Genomic DNA, 19052 nt, shown 5'->3' with positions numbered 1-19052 from the left:
GAATGTCTAAAGGAGTCTGGTAGCACCTTTTCCTACCAACACATTTTTATGTGGCATACATTTTCAGGCAGTTCAGGTCATCAGATGCTGTAAGCGGTGAGGCGTGTTAATCTATGGTTGGCAAGCTCACCAAGGATTATGCCAACTGTACTCGTGCACCAGAGGGCAGGACAAGAAACAACTGATGGAAAACTAATCAAGGAGAGAAGCAACCTGGAATTAAGGAGAAACTTCCTAACAGGGAGAACAATTAACAAGTGGAACAGGTTGCCTTCAGAAGTCGTGAATGCTCCAACACTGGAAGTTTTTGAGAAGAGACTGGACAGTCACTGGACTGAAATGTATAGGATCTCCTACTTGAGCAGGGGGCTGGACTAGAAGACCTCCAAGATCCCTTCCAGTTCTATTCTGATTCACGTTTTGATCGGAACAGATGCTCCCAGAAATCGGATTTTTTTCCATCAGAAGCGGAACTTTGCTTGCGGTTTCAGGTATGAAAAGGTATGCCAAGCTTTAATTCTACTGGGCCACCGAGATGGATGGTTGGATGGAGGCGCCCATTCGCCAGTGCACAACTTCTTCTATTAAGTCTGTAGATTCTCAGTAATCCAGGTCATGGTTGTCCTAAAGGTGCTTTTTTTCAGGAGGCCACTGGACTTTGTTTTTTTCTTTCGAAGACGGAAAGCGAAACGTCTTCAAAAAAAAAACCAAGAAAGTCCAGTGGCCTCCTGACAAAAAAGCACCTTTGGGACAACTTCTATTCCAGGGGTTTCCAACCTTGGCAACTTTAAGACTTGTGGACTTCAACTCCCAGAGTTCCTCAGCCAGCAAAGCTGGCTGAGGAACTCTGGGAGTTGAAGTCCACAAGTCTTAAAGTTACCAAGATTGGAGACCCCTGATCTATTCTGGTAACTGGTTGATCCTTATGCGGCGCCTGTAATGAAGGACTCCGCCTAAGTTTCCATAGGAAACAATTGGAGGGCGGCCATTGGCGGCTTCCTCCTGGATTCGTTCTTGTGGAACGTCAGTGCTAGCGGGAGAATTAATCCACCAATCGTATTCCCTAGCCTGTGATAGGGGCGGGGTTAGGCAACTGGGGGCGGCGCCTTAGAAGTAGCGGTAAATCTGGCTTCGCGCGGAAGCCGCTCCGGTCGCTTCCTCAAGAACCCGAATAGTTTCAAATAATTAGCCCAAATTGATAAACGTTAGACATAATTGTCCCAAAGCTGTTTTTTTAAGGGGCAACTGGACTATCCGGCCCAGTTCACCAGAAAGTCCATAAACCAGAAAGTCCAGTTGGCCTCTTGAAAAAGCACCTTTGGGACATCCATGACTTGGATGACTGAGAATCTCCACAGACAGTTAGACATAGTTTCTTTGCTAATTTGGCTTCCTTGCATTCTTTTTTTTTTTCCTTTTCGTCCATTAACAGAAAGATTTTAAAAATAGTTTTAAAGAAACCCTCTAGCCTAAAACCCATTAAACAGAAGTAACTATTTAAAGTTTAACGTTTGCCCATCGTGGGCGAAGGAAACTCAGAATAAACTCGGGCCCCCAAAGGCTCAGGTAGAGGCGGGGAAACGCCGGGTTTTTGCTCCAAAATACAGAAAATAACGCCGAATAGAAGCTCTCCTCCCGCTGTGTTGCTAAGATACCCCCTACCTCAGCGATGCGGATTCCCGCCAAAAAGTGGCCGCTTTCCCCCCCCCCTCCAACGGTTTAAAAAGGCTGATACTCCACCCCTCGCGAAAACTTCCCCATTTGGCCAATCAACCGGCAGGAAAAAAATAAATTTCCCGCCCAAATTCTTTAACTTGAAAGGACGATTCTTATTGGATTATGACCTTTGAGAGTCGGAATACAGTATAATAGGCGCCTTTAAAGAAAGTGATGAGAATTCTTTTCGGTTAGACATCAGGAAAGCGCAGCGCAAAATCGAAGGGTTTTCTTTGAAGAGAATGTGGGTAGAGTCAGGAGATAAATTTTCATAAAAAGCAGGATGTAGTTCAATATTTAAAATCTGTTTCTGGTGAAGGAATTTGTCAAGAGACAGGATAGTGTTTTTTTAATGCAAATTTTGAATAGCGAAAGGTATGAAGCAGGAATGTACCTCCAAACAAAGAAAAATATTTGAGGAAAAGCTGAAGATGATTTAGAAACAGCGTCTTTGAAACTTGGCAACTTTAAGATGATTGGCCTAAAAGTAGTTAAGGCACCAGGCTAGAAACCAGTAGGGCTTGAGTTCTAATCCCACATGAAAGCCTGCTGGGTGATCTCCTTGGGCCAGGCACTCTCTCTCTCTCTCTCTCTCTCTCTCTCTCTCTCTCTCTCTCTCTCTCTCTCTCTCTCTCTCTCTCTCTCTCGCTTAGCCCATCTCACAGGATTGTTGTGGAGAGAATAGGAGGAGCAGGGAGTATTATTTATAAATATAATAAAACTGGGATTTTAAAAAATCTAAAAAGAGTGATGTGTGTACTTCAGATTTCAGAATACACATAATTTTAAAAGCAGCCTATTCCTAAAGATGATATTCTTTTTCTTTAGTACAGTGTTTTTCAAACTTGGCAACAATATTCTGGAAGTTGAAGATTGCACATCTTAAAAGATGGGACTATCTCAAGGGTGCCTTAAAGATCCATGTATTGTGTGAAATGGTATCATCCAGGCATGTTGGATATGATTCTGCTCATCCCCAGCCTGTGGTCATTGAATTTCTCAAGCAGACAAGATAACAATAACCCATTTCCATTTTTCTGATATCTAGCCTGCGGTCCTTATTAAAATTTTCAGATAAATTCCCTAAGATTAATGATATTTCCTCCTGTTCTAGAAAATAAAATAAGCCCTGATTGTGGTTGTCCTTGGGAGAGAAGCCATGTGAACAGCAGCAGAGAGTGACATTGCATTATATTTTTTGAGCCTCCAATGGCTCTAAATTGCTATCTTGGAACAATATAATTTCTTCCCTGTAAAATGTCAGTGTAAGCCATTTGGTATCAGAAAATGTATTTAATAAACAAAGGTATGTTTCTGAACTTCATATTGTGAATATATTAAGCTAGGTTAAATACCGAAACTGATAGCACTATATTTTCATATATATCAAGTAAGTTAAGTGAAACTTAACTTTCAGTAAATGGGTAAAGGATTGTAGATTGAGATGTTTATCACTAAATTTTATTATAGTACATAAATGCAAACATTGCAGCATCAATACACGTACACAGATACAAAGATACATCTATAAATATATGTACAATTATATTTTTATTAATTATACTATTTTCTTAACTCCTGCTTCATTAATTAAGGAGAACATTTTGACCTAATGCTTCGGCAACTGTAGGGGGCACTCTTGCTTTATGAATGTAAGTACTTTAAAAACATATTTTAAAATTGATATTATACAGAAAAATATATTCAGATTATCACAAACCATTGACTATGTCAGGTCTTTGGTATGATTTAGCATGGAACTTTTGATGTGCTTATCAATTTTATTTTGAGAATATAAAAACGAATAATTCGTGTTTTATGTATGTTAAGCTGTTCATTTTTTAAAACAACCATTAAAATAAATCATATGTTGGATTAAAAAGAAATTGTATTAAAGCAAAAACATAAAATATTCAAAATATATCTGAAGACATAGTTTCTGAATTTTTCACTTTTGTTTGTAAAACTGCCTTTATATTTTGATCATGTTTCCATATTGTTGATTTTATTCAAGCTTCTTTCCGCTATGTGTACATGGCTTGCTCCTGGTTAAATATGCCAAGCATTTAAGGTATATTTTCTTTCTGAAAAAGTCAGTTGATAAAATTGTTTCTTTCTTTTAATGAACTGTTATATCAAAGAACAGCCATAAGCTTGCAGAAGCACTTTTATTTAATGGTGGTCAGAATTACTTGTTATGTCTACTTCTACGCATCTATAATTCCCCATTTCTTACCCAAGATGCACCTATCTTCATACTGCAACTTTCTGATGCCCAAAGTTTGTTTTGACCATTCTTCATGAAATGTATAGGAAATATTACAATCTGGTATTATAATTAAAGATGGCCCCTGTAATATTATGCCAGTATATATGAAAACAAATAATGATTGTGATTTCTTAAAGATGACAGGTAGAACAACTAACCTTAGAACTGAAAATGAAGATATCAAAGGGATGAATGGCTTCTGCCTTTTAAGATCAACCATCAAGTGTAAAGGAACAAAATAGTCAAGAAATATGCTGTAGTCTAGCACTTGATAGAGCAGCCATAAAGGCCTTTGATATTCAAATTTGTGATGTGTCTATACCAGTGTTGGCGAACCTTTTCGGCACCGAGTGTTGAAACGGGAGCGTGCCTTCATGCCGCAAACCAGAAGAGCAGATGATCTTCTGGTTTCCAGCGCGTGCATGTGAGCCGGCCACCTGGTCTTCTGGTTTCTGATGCACATGCGTGCGCAAAGACCAGCTGTCCAGGGTGCATGCGATGGCTCCGCCTGGCCTTTCGGGGTCCTTGGGCCTCCCTACTCACCCCCTGGTCCTCGTCAGGATGGCGGGACATCCCCACCAATGACTTTTTTTTAAAATTTGATTTATATGCCGCCCTTCTCCGGAGACTCAGGGCGGCTTACAATGCGTTAAGCAATAGCTTGGTTCCGCAGCCCCAGACAGGGAAAGAAAGTTGGGCGGGGAATGCCGCCTCCCTCTGCTGGAAAGTTGGAGCACCTTCCTGGCCTTGGAGATAAGAAGCGTCTGTATTCCCGGGGTTCGGGTTTGCCCCAACTCTGGCTGGGATGAAGCGCCCCCCAGCCCGCCACCGGGAACAAGCTAGCGCAGCCCCCTCTTCCTGGCTGCTTCCTGGCCGATGCACTTCTTACCCCTGACGGCAGCTCCTCCTTTTCCTCCTGGCTGTTCCAGCTCCTGGCTGGAAGCAGCAGCGCGAGAACTGCTGCTGCCCCCTCGCCCCTTGCGATGGCAGGAGCAGCGGGAGGGGCAGTTGGCCCTCCAGCCAGCAAATGCTGTCCCGCTGTCCTGTGTGCCCGAGCTGGCCAGGCGCTCCGAACTGCGAATGTGTGTCGGTACTGTGAGCTGTAGGGCTGGGGCCGCGTAAGAAGCCCGCTAGGGTTGGGAGGGAGGGAAGCCCCGGCCCGCCCATTCTGGCTGGCAGCTCTGCTCCCCTTGCTCTTCCGAGTTCCGGCGCACCAGCCATCTGGTCTTCACGTGCTCGGAAACTGGAAGAGCAGCTGGAAGATGATCTGGTTTCTGGTGCGTGCATGCATACTGGCTAGCTGGTTTTCATGTGCGCATGTGTACTAGAAGCCGGAAGACCAGGTGGCCGGCTGCATGCGCGTGCCGGAAACCGGAAGATCATCTTCCTGGCATGCGCATGTGCACTGGGCGGCTCCCCTTTCAGTTTTTGGTGCTCCCGCACGTGTGAAGACCAGCTGGCCGGTGTGCCAGAACCTGGAAGAGCAACAGGCGATGGCTCGCGTGCCCGGAGAGATAGCTCTGTCTGCCACTTCTGCCACATGTGCCATAGGTTCGCCATCACGGATCTATACAGTACCTGTAAAGATCAGAATTCTGCTAGCCATCTTGACTTGTTTTGAATCTAATCTTCCTGGAATCAGATTTAAACAAGTAAGGCCTTGAGAGATTTTAATTTAGCTGAAAGTAAATACTTTTGAACAGTAGTTGTTGAACAACCTTAATGCAAAAGTTAAGCTGTAATAAAAAGGGAATTTTGCCATAGTGTATGTAGCAACACTAGTTTTTTTTCCTTCAGTCTTAACAGAATAACAGTTAGAAGGGATCTTGGAAGTTTTCTAGTCTAACCCCCTGCTCAAGCAGAAAACCCTGTACCATTTCAGACATATATTTGTCAGATTTATATTTTTACACTGAATATGCCTAAATAACGGATCAAGCCTTCCTTGTAATCATCTGGAATAAAGATATGTGGAACAACAGCATCTTCCTACCTATGAATATAATTTATTTTTGTTTATAGCTTTAAGGCTTGGCCTAACTATTTATCTGGTTAACCTTACTCAAAATAAGCCCTGTCGTCCTTTGAGCCTACAGTATCCATAGACATACATTCAGGAAGCTTGCTATTTCCGTTTGTCATCAGCCTGTCCCCCTCCTTGTCTCACATATGCCATTCAGATAAACATGTTCTGTTGGTGGTTTAAAGGAAGTGACCTCATGAGTTTGCCTTTTCAACTGCAAAATGTTAGCTATAACGTAACATTCCACCCCAGTTCTCTGGTTTACACCAAAATCCAGCTCATGGCCTGCAGATCCTCATCACAAAGAGCAAAGAGTGACTGACCTTGACAACCTCATTTCTCATTCCTTTCTAGTTATAGGTAATACAGTGAAGAAATGTGGTTTTAATTAGGGCACTAATGAAAACTGAAAATCCAGACAGACACTTGACAAACTCTGGTACGCTTTATATTACATTTGTGTTTACTACAAAGTATCCAGCTGAGGGTAACTTTATCTCCTCTTTTCTTGAGCATCCGCTTGACTTAAGCTGGATAATTAATGTGTACTTTGGCTAGAGGTCAGCTTACAGTTGGTGCCGTTGTTATATGGTTTTTACATTTAAAAAAAACATTGTAATGAAACAAATATGTTTATTATCTCTTCTGCTTGCATTCCACAAGAATATTGCAATTGTGAGGCAAGACACACTGCTTAGTAAAATAATAGGAATCTATTAAAACCTAACAAGCAATTTGAGGTGAATTCTAGACAGAAATGCAGTACTGATAACGGAATGTGAGATGCCGCCCCAATCAGGCAATCAGGTGTCTCTAGCTGAGTCTTGCAGAAGTGAGTAATCTTTCCATAGGTTTTCTGTCAGCTGGGGAAAGTTACCTTCCTAAAACAACCATTCCAACAACCTAGTTATGTTTGCTTTAACTACTCTCTGTGCTTATTAGAGGAAAATCACAGTTCACTTAAACTGATACTTCCTATTCTCCAACCATAGTGATGTGGTAGCTGGAGGGGGTCAGAAGATTCTTTGCATCCCAGCATCAGTAATTTTGAAAGGGACAGAGAATAACACATGCTGATCAGAAACATACATGACCGGGCTGAGAGTCCACTGTGTTCTGTTGTAAAAGAATTAATACTGATTGGCTGGTAATTCCTACATGTAAACGTAACTCTTACTCATAGCATCAATTTCTCAAAACGTGAAATGGTCAGGACAGTCCAGAACAGTACTAAGTGGACTTTAGATTGGAATCAGAAGACTTTGTGCCTCAAAAAGGTGGTTGTTTGAAAGTTCCCTTAGTTTGCCTCTGAGATCATTCATTGTTGTGGCAAACAGGAAAGACAGTTGTGTCATTCTGATTTATGGTAGATTAAATTTATGGTGTTGCTTTAGTTGTTATATTTTCGGACTGCAAATCCAATAGCTATTTAGTTATACAAACAAAATGAAAAATGTTTTATATCTATCCTAATTTTTAAGCATTCCTATGTTTCCCAGAAGAATAAATCTATGTGAGAAGAAATCACTGAATAAGTTTGGATTTCATTTTTAGGTCTTTTTGTGTTTTTCTTTTCAACTTAGTTTATGATACCATGATTTAAAATGTAAAATATATTCCTCCCTGGTCTTAGAATATTTTTGAAGTTTTGGCTTTTGTGGTTTATGGAATTCCTGATTCCTTCTTAGTCAGGAAACACAATGTAATGTTACTTACATGTTTTTGTTTTAACAATTTACATTGTATTTACATTTGCTTTATCAATTTATATAGAGCATGAGCTTGGTCTAGTGGTACAGGCACCAGGCTAGAAAGCAGGAAACTTTGGGTTCTAGACATTATTATTATTATTATTATTATTTATTGAATTTCTATACCGCCCTACTCCCGAAGGACTCAGGGCGGTGCACAGCCATGAAATAAAACACATAGATATACAAAATTTAAAATCGAATAAAATGAATTAAATAAATTTGGCTGAATTAATACCCAATTTAAAATACCCATATTTTAAAATCCATTAAAAATTTAGAATTTACACTTAAAAGGGAGAAGATTTAGGCGAGGCCAGCTTGATGAAACAAAAGCGTCTTCAACTCGCGGCGGAAGGTGCGCAGATCCGGAATCCTCCGTATCTCTGGGGGGAGCTCATTCCAGATCGTCGGTGCCCCCACAGAGAAGGCTCTCCCCCTAGGGGCCGACAGCCGACATTGTTTGGCCGACGGTACCTGGAGGAGCCCCTCTCTGTGGGAGCGTACTGGTCGGTGGGAGGCTGTTGATGGTAGTAGGCGGTCCCGTAAGTAACCAGGTCCCAAGCCATGGAGCGCTTTAAAGGTGGTAACCAGAACCTTGAAGCGCACCCGGAAGACCACCGGGAGCCAGTGCAGCTCGCGCAGGAGAGGTGTTACATGGGAGCTCCATGTTGCTCCCATAACCACCCGCGCGGCCGCACTCTGCGCCAGTTGGAGCCTCCGGGTGCACCTCAAGGGGAGCCCCATGTAGAGAGCATTACAATAGTCCAGACGAGAGGTGACGAGGGCATGAGTGACTGTGTGTAACGAGTCCCGATCTAGAAAGGGACGCAACTGGCGAATCAGGCGAACCTGATGAAAAATCCTCCCGGTCACGGCCGTCAAGTGCTCTTCTAAAGACAGCCGTGAGTCCAGGAGGACGCCCAAGTTATGAGCCCTTTCCGTGGGGGCCAATGATTCGCCCCCAATAGCCAGCGATGGCGCCAGCTGACTATATCGGGACGTCGGAAACCACAGCCACTCGGTCTTGGATGGGTTGAGCCTGAGCCCGTTTCTCCCCATCCAGATCCGCACGGCCTCCAGGCACTGGGACATCACTTCAAGGGCATCGTTGGGGTGGTCCCAACATGACATGCCTTAGCCTTAGGCATGAAAGCCGGCTGGATGTCTTTGCGCCTGTCATTCTACAGTATATTTGGACTAAACAGTTGTGATATGATATATATCTGAATAATTCTGTTTTTAAAAAGAATTTCAATTCAATTTGAAACCTTTCTTGGATTATAATCTCACAAATCACATTTGCAAACTGGTTTCAGAGAGCTCAGATTTCAGCTTGTTATATAATTCATAGTAATTGTGAAATGCATTATTTACTACTTAAGGATTTGAACAATATTATCTGAATTTTTGTTTAGTTTAAACTTCAACAGAGTTATGTGAAATTTTAAAAGAAAGTGATGATAAGGAATCACAGTTCTGGCCTTTGACATAGAACATCTCAGAACTCGATGGTAGCCTCTTTGTGGTATAACATTCACATGAATCCATTGTGTGAAAATGTTTAAGAGTTTATATTACTGATTTGTTACATGGATGACTCCTAGTTCTACTTTCTTCTCTAACACTTGTCAAGATTCTATCTCAGAATCTGAGCCTTTTTCCAGATTTGTTCATTGGGAGGTGCTTTTTAAAGGATATAGGCAATATTAAGACACTGGCGACATGAGATCAGGTAAATAATAAACCAGTTATTCTACCAGGTATGGTACCAGGTCTAGTTTCTTTTATAGTTTCTTCCTTCATGGAAACTCTAAGAACATTAATGCCTACTCTTATATAGTATAATATCTGGTTATAATTAATCTGGAATTTTTAGTGCAAATTATACTGATGGCCAGTAATTTGGATGTACTTAAAAGATGTGGTTTGAATGTAGCTTGTTTGCTAGATTGTAGTCTTAGGTATATCTAAGTGCACATTCCCTGAATAGATTTAGCTTTGAGTCAGATTATCCCAATCCCTTCCACTGTTGGAGACATAAAAGGTTTGTCCTTTTTAACCCAAGCATAGATAGAATAGAGTAGAATTTTTTATTGGCCAAGTGTGATTGGATGCACAAGGAATTTGTCTTGGTGCATATGCTCTCAGTGTACATAAAAGAAAAAATACATTAATCAAGAATCATAAGGTACAACACTTAATGATAGTCATAGGGTACAAATAAGCAATCAGGAAACAATATCAATATAAATTGTAAGGATACAAGCAACAAAGTTACAGTCATACAGTCATAAGTGGAAGGAGATGGGTGGTGGGAACGATGAGAAGATTAATAGTAGTGCAGACTTAGTAAATAGTTTAACAGTGTTGAGGGAATTATTAGTTTAGGAGAGTGATGGGAAAATTTTTTTGTCTAGTTGTTTTGGTGTGCAGTGCTCTATAGCGTCATTTTGAGGGTAGGGGTTGAAACAGTTTATGTCCAGGATGCGAGGGGTCTGTAGATATTTTCACAGCCCTCTTTTTGACTCGTGCAGTATACAGGTCCTCAATGGAAGGCAGTTGGTAGCAATGTTTTTTTTCTGCAGTTCTATCCTCTGAAGTCTGTGTCTGTCTTGTTGGGTTGCAGAACCAAACCAGACAGTTATAGAGGTGCAGATGACAGATCACAGAAAGGAGATGGACCAAAGCTAAGAGAAACATAGGATTACTGCAATAGCCTCTGATTAATTTTGGAATATCACAGGAAGCCAAGGAGTTCTGTAAATTGAGGCAGAGAAACATTTGCTTCACCCCCCATTTCTTGAGACATAGGTAATATCTTTAGTCAGGAATTTGCATTGGTTTGTTTTTTATTATTTCTGCTTTCTGTGTAGGCTAAGAGTCTGTATGTAGAAGTCAGGGAATGAGAAGTAATCTCAATTTTTATTGATATTTCAGTCATAAGACATTTTTTCTTTAGAATCTTCGTGTGATTTGTAATAATTTGAATCTCTTTCCCATCTACCTATGGAAAATTTTGGCAGAGACTTTTCCATTTGTAACAGACTAGTTCCATTTTGTGATCTGTCCAGATCGTTGTTTAATTCTTATTTTTTTTAATGTTGAATTGGCAGCTGAGATATGCTGTGATGTATAATTTATTTTCTTCAACACTGAATTTATGCATATTAATATTTAAAGTTAATTTTTTATAAAAGTTTATCTTATCAAATGAAAGAAACTAAAAGTATATGATTGCCAAAATTGTATCAAATTTACAAGAAGACTGGCAAAAATAGTGAGGAAAACTAATGTAGCTGTCAAAATTATTTCAACTGAAACATTGATCCAAATGAACCAGCTGATGTACACTGTAGTCTATATAACTAATGAAGAAATGAAATCATTAAGAAGGGAAAATTTAAATGGAAAATTTCTTTGGAATTGAAGTCATATGGATTTAAAGAATTTGAAAATTTGAGACAAGAAAATTTGAAGAATAAGAAAATCAAATCAATGATGCCTGTGCATGAAGCATGAGCTGGAAGAGGAAAAAATGCAGAGGTTGTAGAACAATTGAAACAAAGAGTCATGGTTATTGTAGAAAACATCAAGTGATATGACAAATTATCCTGATATGCTGAGGCCTTAGAAAGAGTGTAGAGAAGAGCAACAAAAATGATAAGGGATCTGGATGATCTAAGGGTACTAGGTATGTTTAGCCCAAGGATGAAATTCAGCAGGTTCTGACAGGTTCTGGAGAACCGGTAGCGGAAATTTTGAGTAGTTCGGAGAACTGGCAAACACCACCTCTGGCTGCCCCCGGAGTGGGGTGGGAATGGAGATTTTACAATATCCTTCCCCCAGCAGTAGGGAGGGAATGGGGATTTTGCAGTATCCTTCCCCTGGAGTGGGGTGGGAACGGAGATTTTGCAGTGTCCTTTCCCTGCCACGCCCACCAAGCAACACTACGCCCACCAAGCCACGCCCACAGAACCAATAGTAAAAAAAATTGAATTCCACTGGTTTAGTCTAATGAAGAATAAGGCTCAGGGGAGACATGATTGCAGTCTTCCAATACTTGAAAGGCTGTCACAGGGAAAAGTGTCAATTTATTCTCCACAGCACTTGAGGTAGGACAAGAAGCAATGGGTGGAAGCTTGTCAGAAGGAGATTCAATCTGGAACTGAGGAATTTCCTGACAGTGAGAATGATTACTTATTGGAACAGCTTATCTCCCTGAGCTGTGGGTATTTGCTGGAGGTTTTCAAGAAAAGATTAAATAACCATTTGCTAGGATGGTATATGAACGTGTCTTGGGTAGGGGGTTGGACTAGAAGACCTCCTAGGTCCCTTCCAGCTCTATGATTCTATCCAATTCCACCAGACTAGTAAGCTTTTATCCCATTTCCACAACTCTTTGTTCTATTGACCTTTCCCTGCCTGTCTGCTGCCATGTCTCCAACAAGCCTTACTGCAAACACATTGCTCCCAAATATATATATATTGTGGAAATGGGATAAAAGTTTACTAGAGCTCAAGGAAAAAGAATAATCCAAGCAAACCAGTCTGTTATCCAGCACCACCCAATAGCTTGAAAAGCTGGTGACATGGTTGGGAACGTACCAAGGTCAAAACAAAACAGGAATCAAGAACAGAGATTCACAGTGCACAAAGCCAGATGCTGGAGTTGCTTCAAGCAATGGAAGGCAGTCCCAGTGCAGTTTAAATCTTCTCCCTGCTTAGTGTGCACAAGTGAGAATATCTGAAGGACAGAGAAAAGATGCACCCAAGCAGTATACCAGGAAGGCTTATTGAGTACTGGAGAAGACAAACTGGCTTACAAGAAAGACCAAATGAAGAATAAAAAAGACACATGGCAAGGCAAAGTATTACATGGCCAGTATATTTTAAAAAAATAGGCAAAGCAGATAACAAGACCTGGATTGGCTAAGAGCAGAAAAGTTGATGAAAGAGATGGGCTAAACAATACCATGTCAAAGCAACAATGGTGCATTGGAATATTTTCAAGAAATAGCACATTGTCTCCAAGCAAGAACTGGTGGGGCCATGAAATAGACAAAGTAATGGAAAATAAAAAAGCTAATGTGCTCTGGGCCTTTAAAATTCAAACAGACAAGTATCTACCACACAACATCCCAGACTTAACAATTGCTGATAAAAAAGACAAAAAAATCTGGATAGTGAACATTGCAGAACTTGAGGATAACAGAGTAGAAGAGAAAGAACTGGAGAAAATCACAAAGTACAAAGACCTGCAAATAGAAATAGAATGATCATGGCAAAAGAAAGCAAAGGTACTAGTAGTAACGGGTATCTTGGTTGCAGTCCCAAAGCAACTGGAGCACCACTTCAACAGCATTGGCGATGACAAAATCGTCATTAATCAATTGCAAAAGGCAGCTTTATTTGGAACAGCCTAACAATCTGGCTAACTATGCGACCAACCTTAATAATAATAATAGCCACACAAATGACCAGTTTCATAGTACTTTTGTGTGATGTTTTCATCCTGAGCTTCATCCAACTGCTTTTTGTCATAGATGGCCTCTGAGCTTCAGTTCCCCCATTTCAAAGGGAAATAAATGGATGATGTGCTTCTCTTCAAGCTTTTTGCATGTCCAGGTTCATAAAAACAGGCTCTGCCACAGTGTAGATATTTCACTCTTAAATTTGAGCCACATGAGAATAGTCTTTTGTTGGCATAGATTAGTATTCTTAATGCAAAGTGAACATTCTAGTGAGGCCTCTTTCACTGCAGGTTTTATACTTTAATGAGGCAGATATTTAATCAATTTTAAAGTACTTCAGCATCCACATTTTGCATGTGTTTCAAATAACTATGAAATTTATACGCAGATGGAGTAATTGAACCATGGCCATACTTCAGAAGGGCATGTGGTCCTTAGCAGAGTGTAACACAAAGAGGGTTGGGGACCCATCAAAGGGACTTCATGGGAAGAATTTTATGCAGCTGGGTGACACTCCCAAAGAAGCTTGATATGTTTCAGTTATGATTTTAAACCCAGCCTTGAAATAGTGGCTTTGTGTTTGCTGCTGCACATACGTGCTCTTCGATAGGAGAGCTAGTTTGGTCTAACGGCTAAGGCACCAGGCTAGAAACCAGGATACTGTGATTCTGGTTCTGTCTTAGCCATGAAAGCCAGCTGGGTGACTCTTTACTGAGCCCACGACCTCAAGTTCAGGAGACAAATTGATTGGTCCATACCTGTCACAACCAATGGATTTGGTTGAGCTGGGGAAAAAAGTGAACTTAGTACTTGCTGAAAACACTAGGAAGAAAAGAAAGAAAAATAAATATATGTCCTTCATTCCCTCATTCAAAATAAAGGCAAAGAGCCAAATCTGATGTGGCAGATTACAGTATTCTTCTGTCCACTTATCTGCTCCATTCTCCAGTGATTTCAGGACAGAGCAATCTTTATTTTTGGAAAGAGACAGGCAGAGCCCTAGAGATCTGCTGGGATAGGAGCTAACTGGATCTGCCAAGTATTAGAAATCAGCAGTATCTGTAAGACTACAGGTTCCCCATTCTTGCCTTAAGGCCCCATTGCATGGTCATGAGGCAGAATTTGAACCTGCTCAATTATCCATTACCAAGAGTTCCTCAGATTGAGTAGATCCTACTCTCTGAATATCTGAGGTTTTCATCTTTTTCCTCCTTTCTGTTGCTGTAATTCTTAATGAATGGCAAAATACATTGTAATATAAATTTTTAATGGGTATAGAAAACATCTTAAATCTCTTTTCCAGTCTGCTATTTTTCTTCTTCCAGATCAGTTTTTCTATGGCTGGCATTTCATCCATGCTGTTTTTGCAGTCTTTCCAAGTTTTCAGCTTGGTGGTTTTTCTGTGTGAAAATATTATGTGAGTGCAACTATCTGCTTCTCAGTTATAACTTTAGTCAGCTTTACCTGCTTTTATAAATCTGGGAAAAAGGCAATAACTCATAGTCCAGTAATAGAGGAGGGTATTCAGACATATCTGCTTTAGTCCAACAGGACTTCAGATTTTCTCCAAAAGAGTTAAAGAGATCTTAGCAGTTGCAACTCTGGGGTGAAAGTTGCTAGTTTTATATAAACTGTCAGTTCTTTGGAAATCCTGAAAATTGGATTGTTACATAATCAACCTACTTTCATAGAAAATGTGAAAAATGTAACTATTCAAAACCATATGAAATATTAGTCCTGCTTTACATTGTACTGGTAATACCACTCTTGGTACATCCAGTTTTGGTCACCATGATACAAAAAAAGATATTGAGATTCTAGAAAGAGTGCAGAGAAGAGCAACAAAGATGATTAGGGAACGGGAGGCTAAACCATACAATGAATGGTTGTGGGAACTAGATATATCTAATCTAATGAAGAGAAGGACTAGGGTTGACATAATAACAGTCTTCCCTTATTTGAGGGGCTATCACAGAGAAAAAGGAGACAACCTATTCTCCAAACCACCTAAGGGCAGGGCAAGAAGTAATGGATGGAAGATTATCAAAGAGAGATTCCAACTAAATTAAGAAACTTCCTGACAGAACAATTAATCAGTGGAAGGCTTGCTTCCAGAAGTTGTAGATGCTCCATCACTGGAGGTTTTGAAGAAGAGATTGAACAACCATTTGTCTGGAATGGTATAGGTTTCCTGCTTGAGCATGGGGTTGGACTAGATCCCTTCCAGCTCTATTCTGTAGTCGATAAGTTCATGAAGCTAGGGGAAAAAATGCCATTTCTTCATCTATGCCCATACATGAGGAAGGCTGGATGCATTTAGAGGCACTTGAGATTCTCTCTGCTTTATCTTTTGTATCAGTAAATGAAAATAAAACTGCTATAAAACTGTGCTGGGAATACAGCTTTAAGTACTGAGATAAGAACCCAAGCAAATAGAGGCTCTCCCCCATTCTTAAAGAAAACTGGTCAGCTGCCCACAGAACCTGCTGATAAAGCCCCATCTGTTAAAACAAAGTGCTGGAAAGAGGGTAATAAATTTCAGAAAGAGACCAAGAGAGGTTATTTTTGCTTAACAGGATTTGGTGAGAAGTTTCCCCCTCCTCCTGTTTTTGGAAACCAGCAAAACTTTTGAAAGTGAAATATAGATTATGACTATCAGCTTTAGAGTTAGCTTTACACTTTTTTATGGAACCAGTGAGAAATCTCACTGCACATTTTATTTCCCTGGCAAACGGCATAGCATGATAAACTGTTATGAGAAGAAAGTACGAAGAAAAAAACTGCTTCAGAGAATGACCTATGTACAAAAACAGCAGATGTCGGTGATGCACAGAGCCGACCCATTGCCAAGCCTTTGGAAAACGCAGTTAATTTCCTTTTGACTTTGATAATAATGATGTAGTGGATTGAGGAGGAATAGCCTGTCATGTGTACAGTTATTACAGTTATTAAACGAAGAAATGTTTTGCCATGCAATGGTGGGGGGACACCTTGGGGTTATTTATGGCTGTGTCTGGCAAATAGCAACAGAGAACTGCAAGTTGATAGATTTTATCTGGATTGAGCATGAAAGGTGGTCCTATATTTATTTTGGTGTCAAGCTATGAAAGTTTTATACAATAAAACCAGCACATAGAATTATACTTGGAAACCTATTCACAGTCACTGCAGTGATGTTATATGGTTATGCCGGCTCTTGCCTAGCAAAAGATGAGCTTTCACATTAGGTTAATCTTCAAAGCAAAGTCCATGTAAAATACATTGCAGTAATCCTGTCTAAAGATGATGAAGGCAATAGTTACTATTACCAAAGCCTCCTGCTCAAATAAGATGGCACCTGGCATACTAGTTATGGCTGGGTAAAGGCTCTCCTAATCACGGACCCCACCTGCCGGTCCAATGTAGCTAGGAAACTATCAAGTCATGAACCTGCTCCTTCAATGGTATCATACATTGTCATACATTTGCTGACTAAAATGAAAGTAGTACCTACCCACGCTCTCTTGTGCTAGAGTTCAACTACCTATCCAAATACTCTTTCTCTAGCCTCCAGACATGGGATCAAGGCCACTACTGCGTCTCTAACTTGGCTGGGGTACAGATGTACAGGAGGGTATAATAAATGAACTGATGATAGCTCGTTCCAAAGTATGGAGAACCTCCCCTGGCTGGTTAATGTATAAACTGAAAAACAAGGGAGTGTCAACCCTTCAAGGTAGTCCAGGCAAAAAAGCACAAACCACAAAGACTAACATTTCATTGTAAGTAGATTTACTCTTCTACCCATTTTAGTATATGCAAGTGAGAGATGATATACTAGGAGAAATAGAAAAGTAAATTGAAGTGGGAGTGGAAAAGAGCATGGAAAATATCAATATTAAATGCTTTAATTAATTTTAAATGCATTCATATGTCAATTAAATCAATTTTTTTCTGACTCTGGCAGCTTCCTCACTCTGCTACTGACTGTTATTTTGACCACTTGTTCCCAGTTTGCCACACCAAGGCCATGTGTGGCTCTGGATGTCAAAAATGTTGTGCAACCTGGTTTCGAAGAGTAGACTGGAACATGCACATAATTATACTATTTCTAAGTGGTGAAATAAAATGACCCGATCACTCAGGGTAGATCAAAATATATCCCTCCCTGGAAAATGCAGTTTCAGGAAAACTTGCAGAAGATCTGTAATTATAGTGTAATGAACATGCAGGGAGCTTCTATTAGGAAAAAGTAAGGTAACAAGTAGTAAAAAGTAAGGCTTTACACTTAGGCAAAGTTAGGCTTTACACTTAGGCAAGAAAAACCAAGTGTACAGGTACAGATTAGGTGAAACTTGGCTCAATACCCGTAACTCTGAGAGGAATCTTGGAGTCCTAGTGGACAATCAATTATGAGCCAACAGTGTGCAGCAGCAGCCAAAAAAGCCAACACAATCCTAGGTTGCATTAACAAAGGGATAGAATCAAGATCATGTGAAGAATTAGTACTGCTTTATAAAGCCTTAGTAAGACTGTACTTGGAAAACTGCATCCAGTTCTGGTCACCACAATATAAAAAATCACTCTGGAAAGAGTGCAGAGAGGAGCACCAAAGATGATTAGGGGACTGGAGATTAAAACATACAAAGAACGGTTGCAGGAATTGGGTATATCTAGTCTAGTGAACAGAAGGACTAGGGGTGACATGATAGCAGTGTTATAATATTTGGACTCCAAAGGAGGGAGTCAACCTATTTTCTAAAGCACTAGAAGGCAAGACAATAAACTGGATGGAAACTAATCAAAGAGAGAAGCAACCTAGAACTAAAGAGAAATTTCCTAAGGGTGAGAACAATGAACCAGTGGAATGGCTTGCCTTCAGATGTCTTTTAAGAAGAGACAGGACAGCCATTTGTCTGAATGGCTGTCCAGTCAGGGTCTCTTGCTCAAGCAGGGGGTTGGACTAGTAGACCTCCAAGGTGGCTTTCAATTCTGTTATTTTATGTTCTCAGTTCTACAGAATATCCCTACATTTTTGCGTTAACGGCTGGGGACCTTGTAAATAAGTAGGTAAAGGAAAAAGTAAAGGAGTCCCTGCGGATTTTACTCTGCTAGTCATTGCGGACTTTAGGGGGCAGTGCTAATCTTCGTTTCCTTGTAAATAGGAGAGGGTATATTTTATTGTAACATGAAGCTAACAAATTTATCTTTAGACTTCTTAGAACTTCAATAAAAATGAGTGGTCTCCCCCATCCCCATCATGAGCACATCAAGTTGTATAAACGCAAACATTTCACACAAATGAAAATCCAACTAGGCACTGTTCTTTGTTTTTTCTGCTTTCTCGGAAACTTTGACAGACAGTTCTGTTCAGTACAGGCAGACAGTTTGCTATGGACAGGGTAAGGTATGCAGCAGCAAACACATTTGGTGGGAAGAAGAGATGTATATCTTAAACACAAGGCTACATGTGGTGGACATTTGCTGGAGATTGTGGCTAGTGGAAAGGATGCCCCACAGAGTGAGAAGCTTCACAAGGCAAAAACTGCCAGGTGCAGAAAATAATTTATTGTTGGGTTAATTCCCTGACACATTTCAAACATGCAAGTTTTGCCTCAGGGGAAAAATTAAGATATGAAAATAATCTTGTAGTCTGGCCTGTTCTTTTCCAGATCACATCAAAAGTACAGACTTTTTGGGAACCGTTCAGAAATTTTGGAAATGGATATTCCCAAATCCAAAGCAAGAGAAAAGAAGAATGGAATATATCCCATAATACAGTACAATACAGTTATGGAAACAGGAGTCACTTACAGTCATAACAATAAACTCTACTATTC

The 19052-nt window shown here is 40.3% G+C and overlaps 1 protein-coding gene and 1 long non-coding RNA gene across 8 annotated transcripts in view; one reads left to right on the top strand and one right to left on the bottom strand.

Moving 5' to 3' along the window:
• The window catches only part of CDKN3 (cyclin dependent kinase inhibitor 3), a 10656-nt gene extending 8956 nt beyond the window's left edge, over nucleotides 1–1700 (bottom strand). For 2 of the 7 annotated variants that reach the window (XM_034433401.3, XM_087895190.1), the window contains exon 1: nucleotides 358–601. In XM_034433401.3, coding sequence (XP_034289292.2) covers nucleotides 358–462 — 105 coding nt within the window. In that variant the 5' untranslated portion in view covers nucleotides 463–601. Of the gene's footprint in view, nucleotides 1–357; nucleotides 1304–1662 lie in introns of those variants that run through there. The other 5 variants (XM_034433404.3, XM_087895187.1, XM_034433402.3 and 2 more) reach the window with 5 other exon arrangements.
• LOC117675082 (uncharacterized) lies at nucleotides 1651–19052 on the top strand. The gene is made up of 4 exons (XR_004594113.3): nucleotides 1651–1960; nucleotides 2545–3022; nucleotides 3312–3368; nucleotides 18885–19052. It is a non-coding gene; the product is annotated as an uncharacterized LOC117675082 (long non-coding RNA).

The sequence above is a fragment of the Pantherophis guttatus genome, chromosome 1, assembly GCF_059756535.1.
Source record: "Pantherophis guttatus breed Tessera chromosome 1, ASM5975653v1, whole genome shotgun sequence".
In the NCBI taxonomy this organism is placed as follows: domain Eukaryota; kingdom Metazoa; phylum Chordata; class Lepidosauria; order Squamata; family Colubridae; genus Pantherophis; species Pantherophis guttatus.
This window is presented reverse-complemented; position numbering and strand designations above follow the sequence as displayed.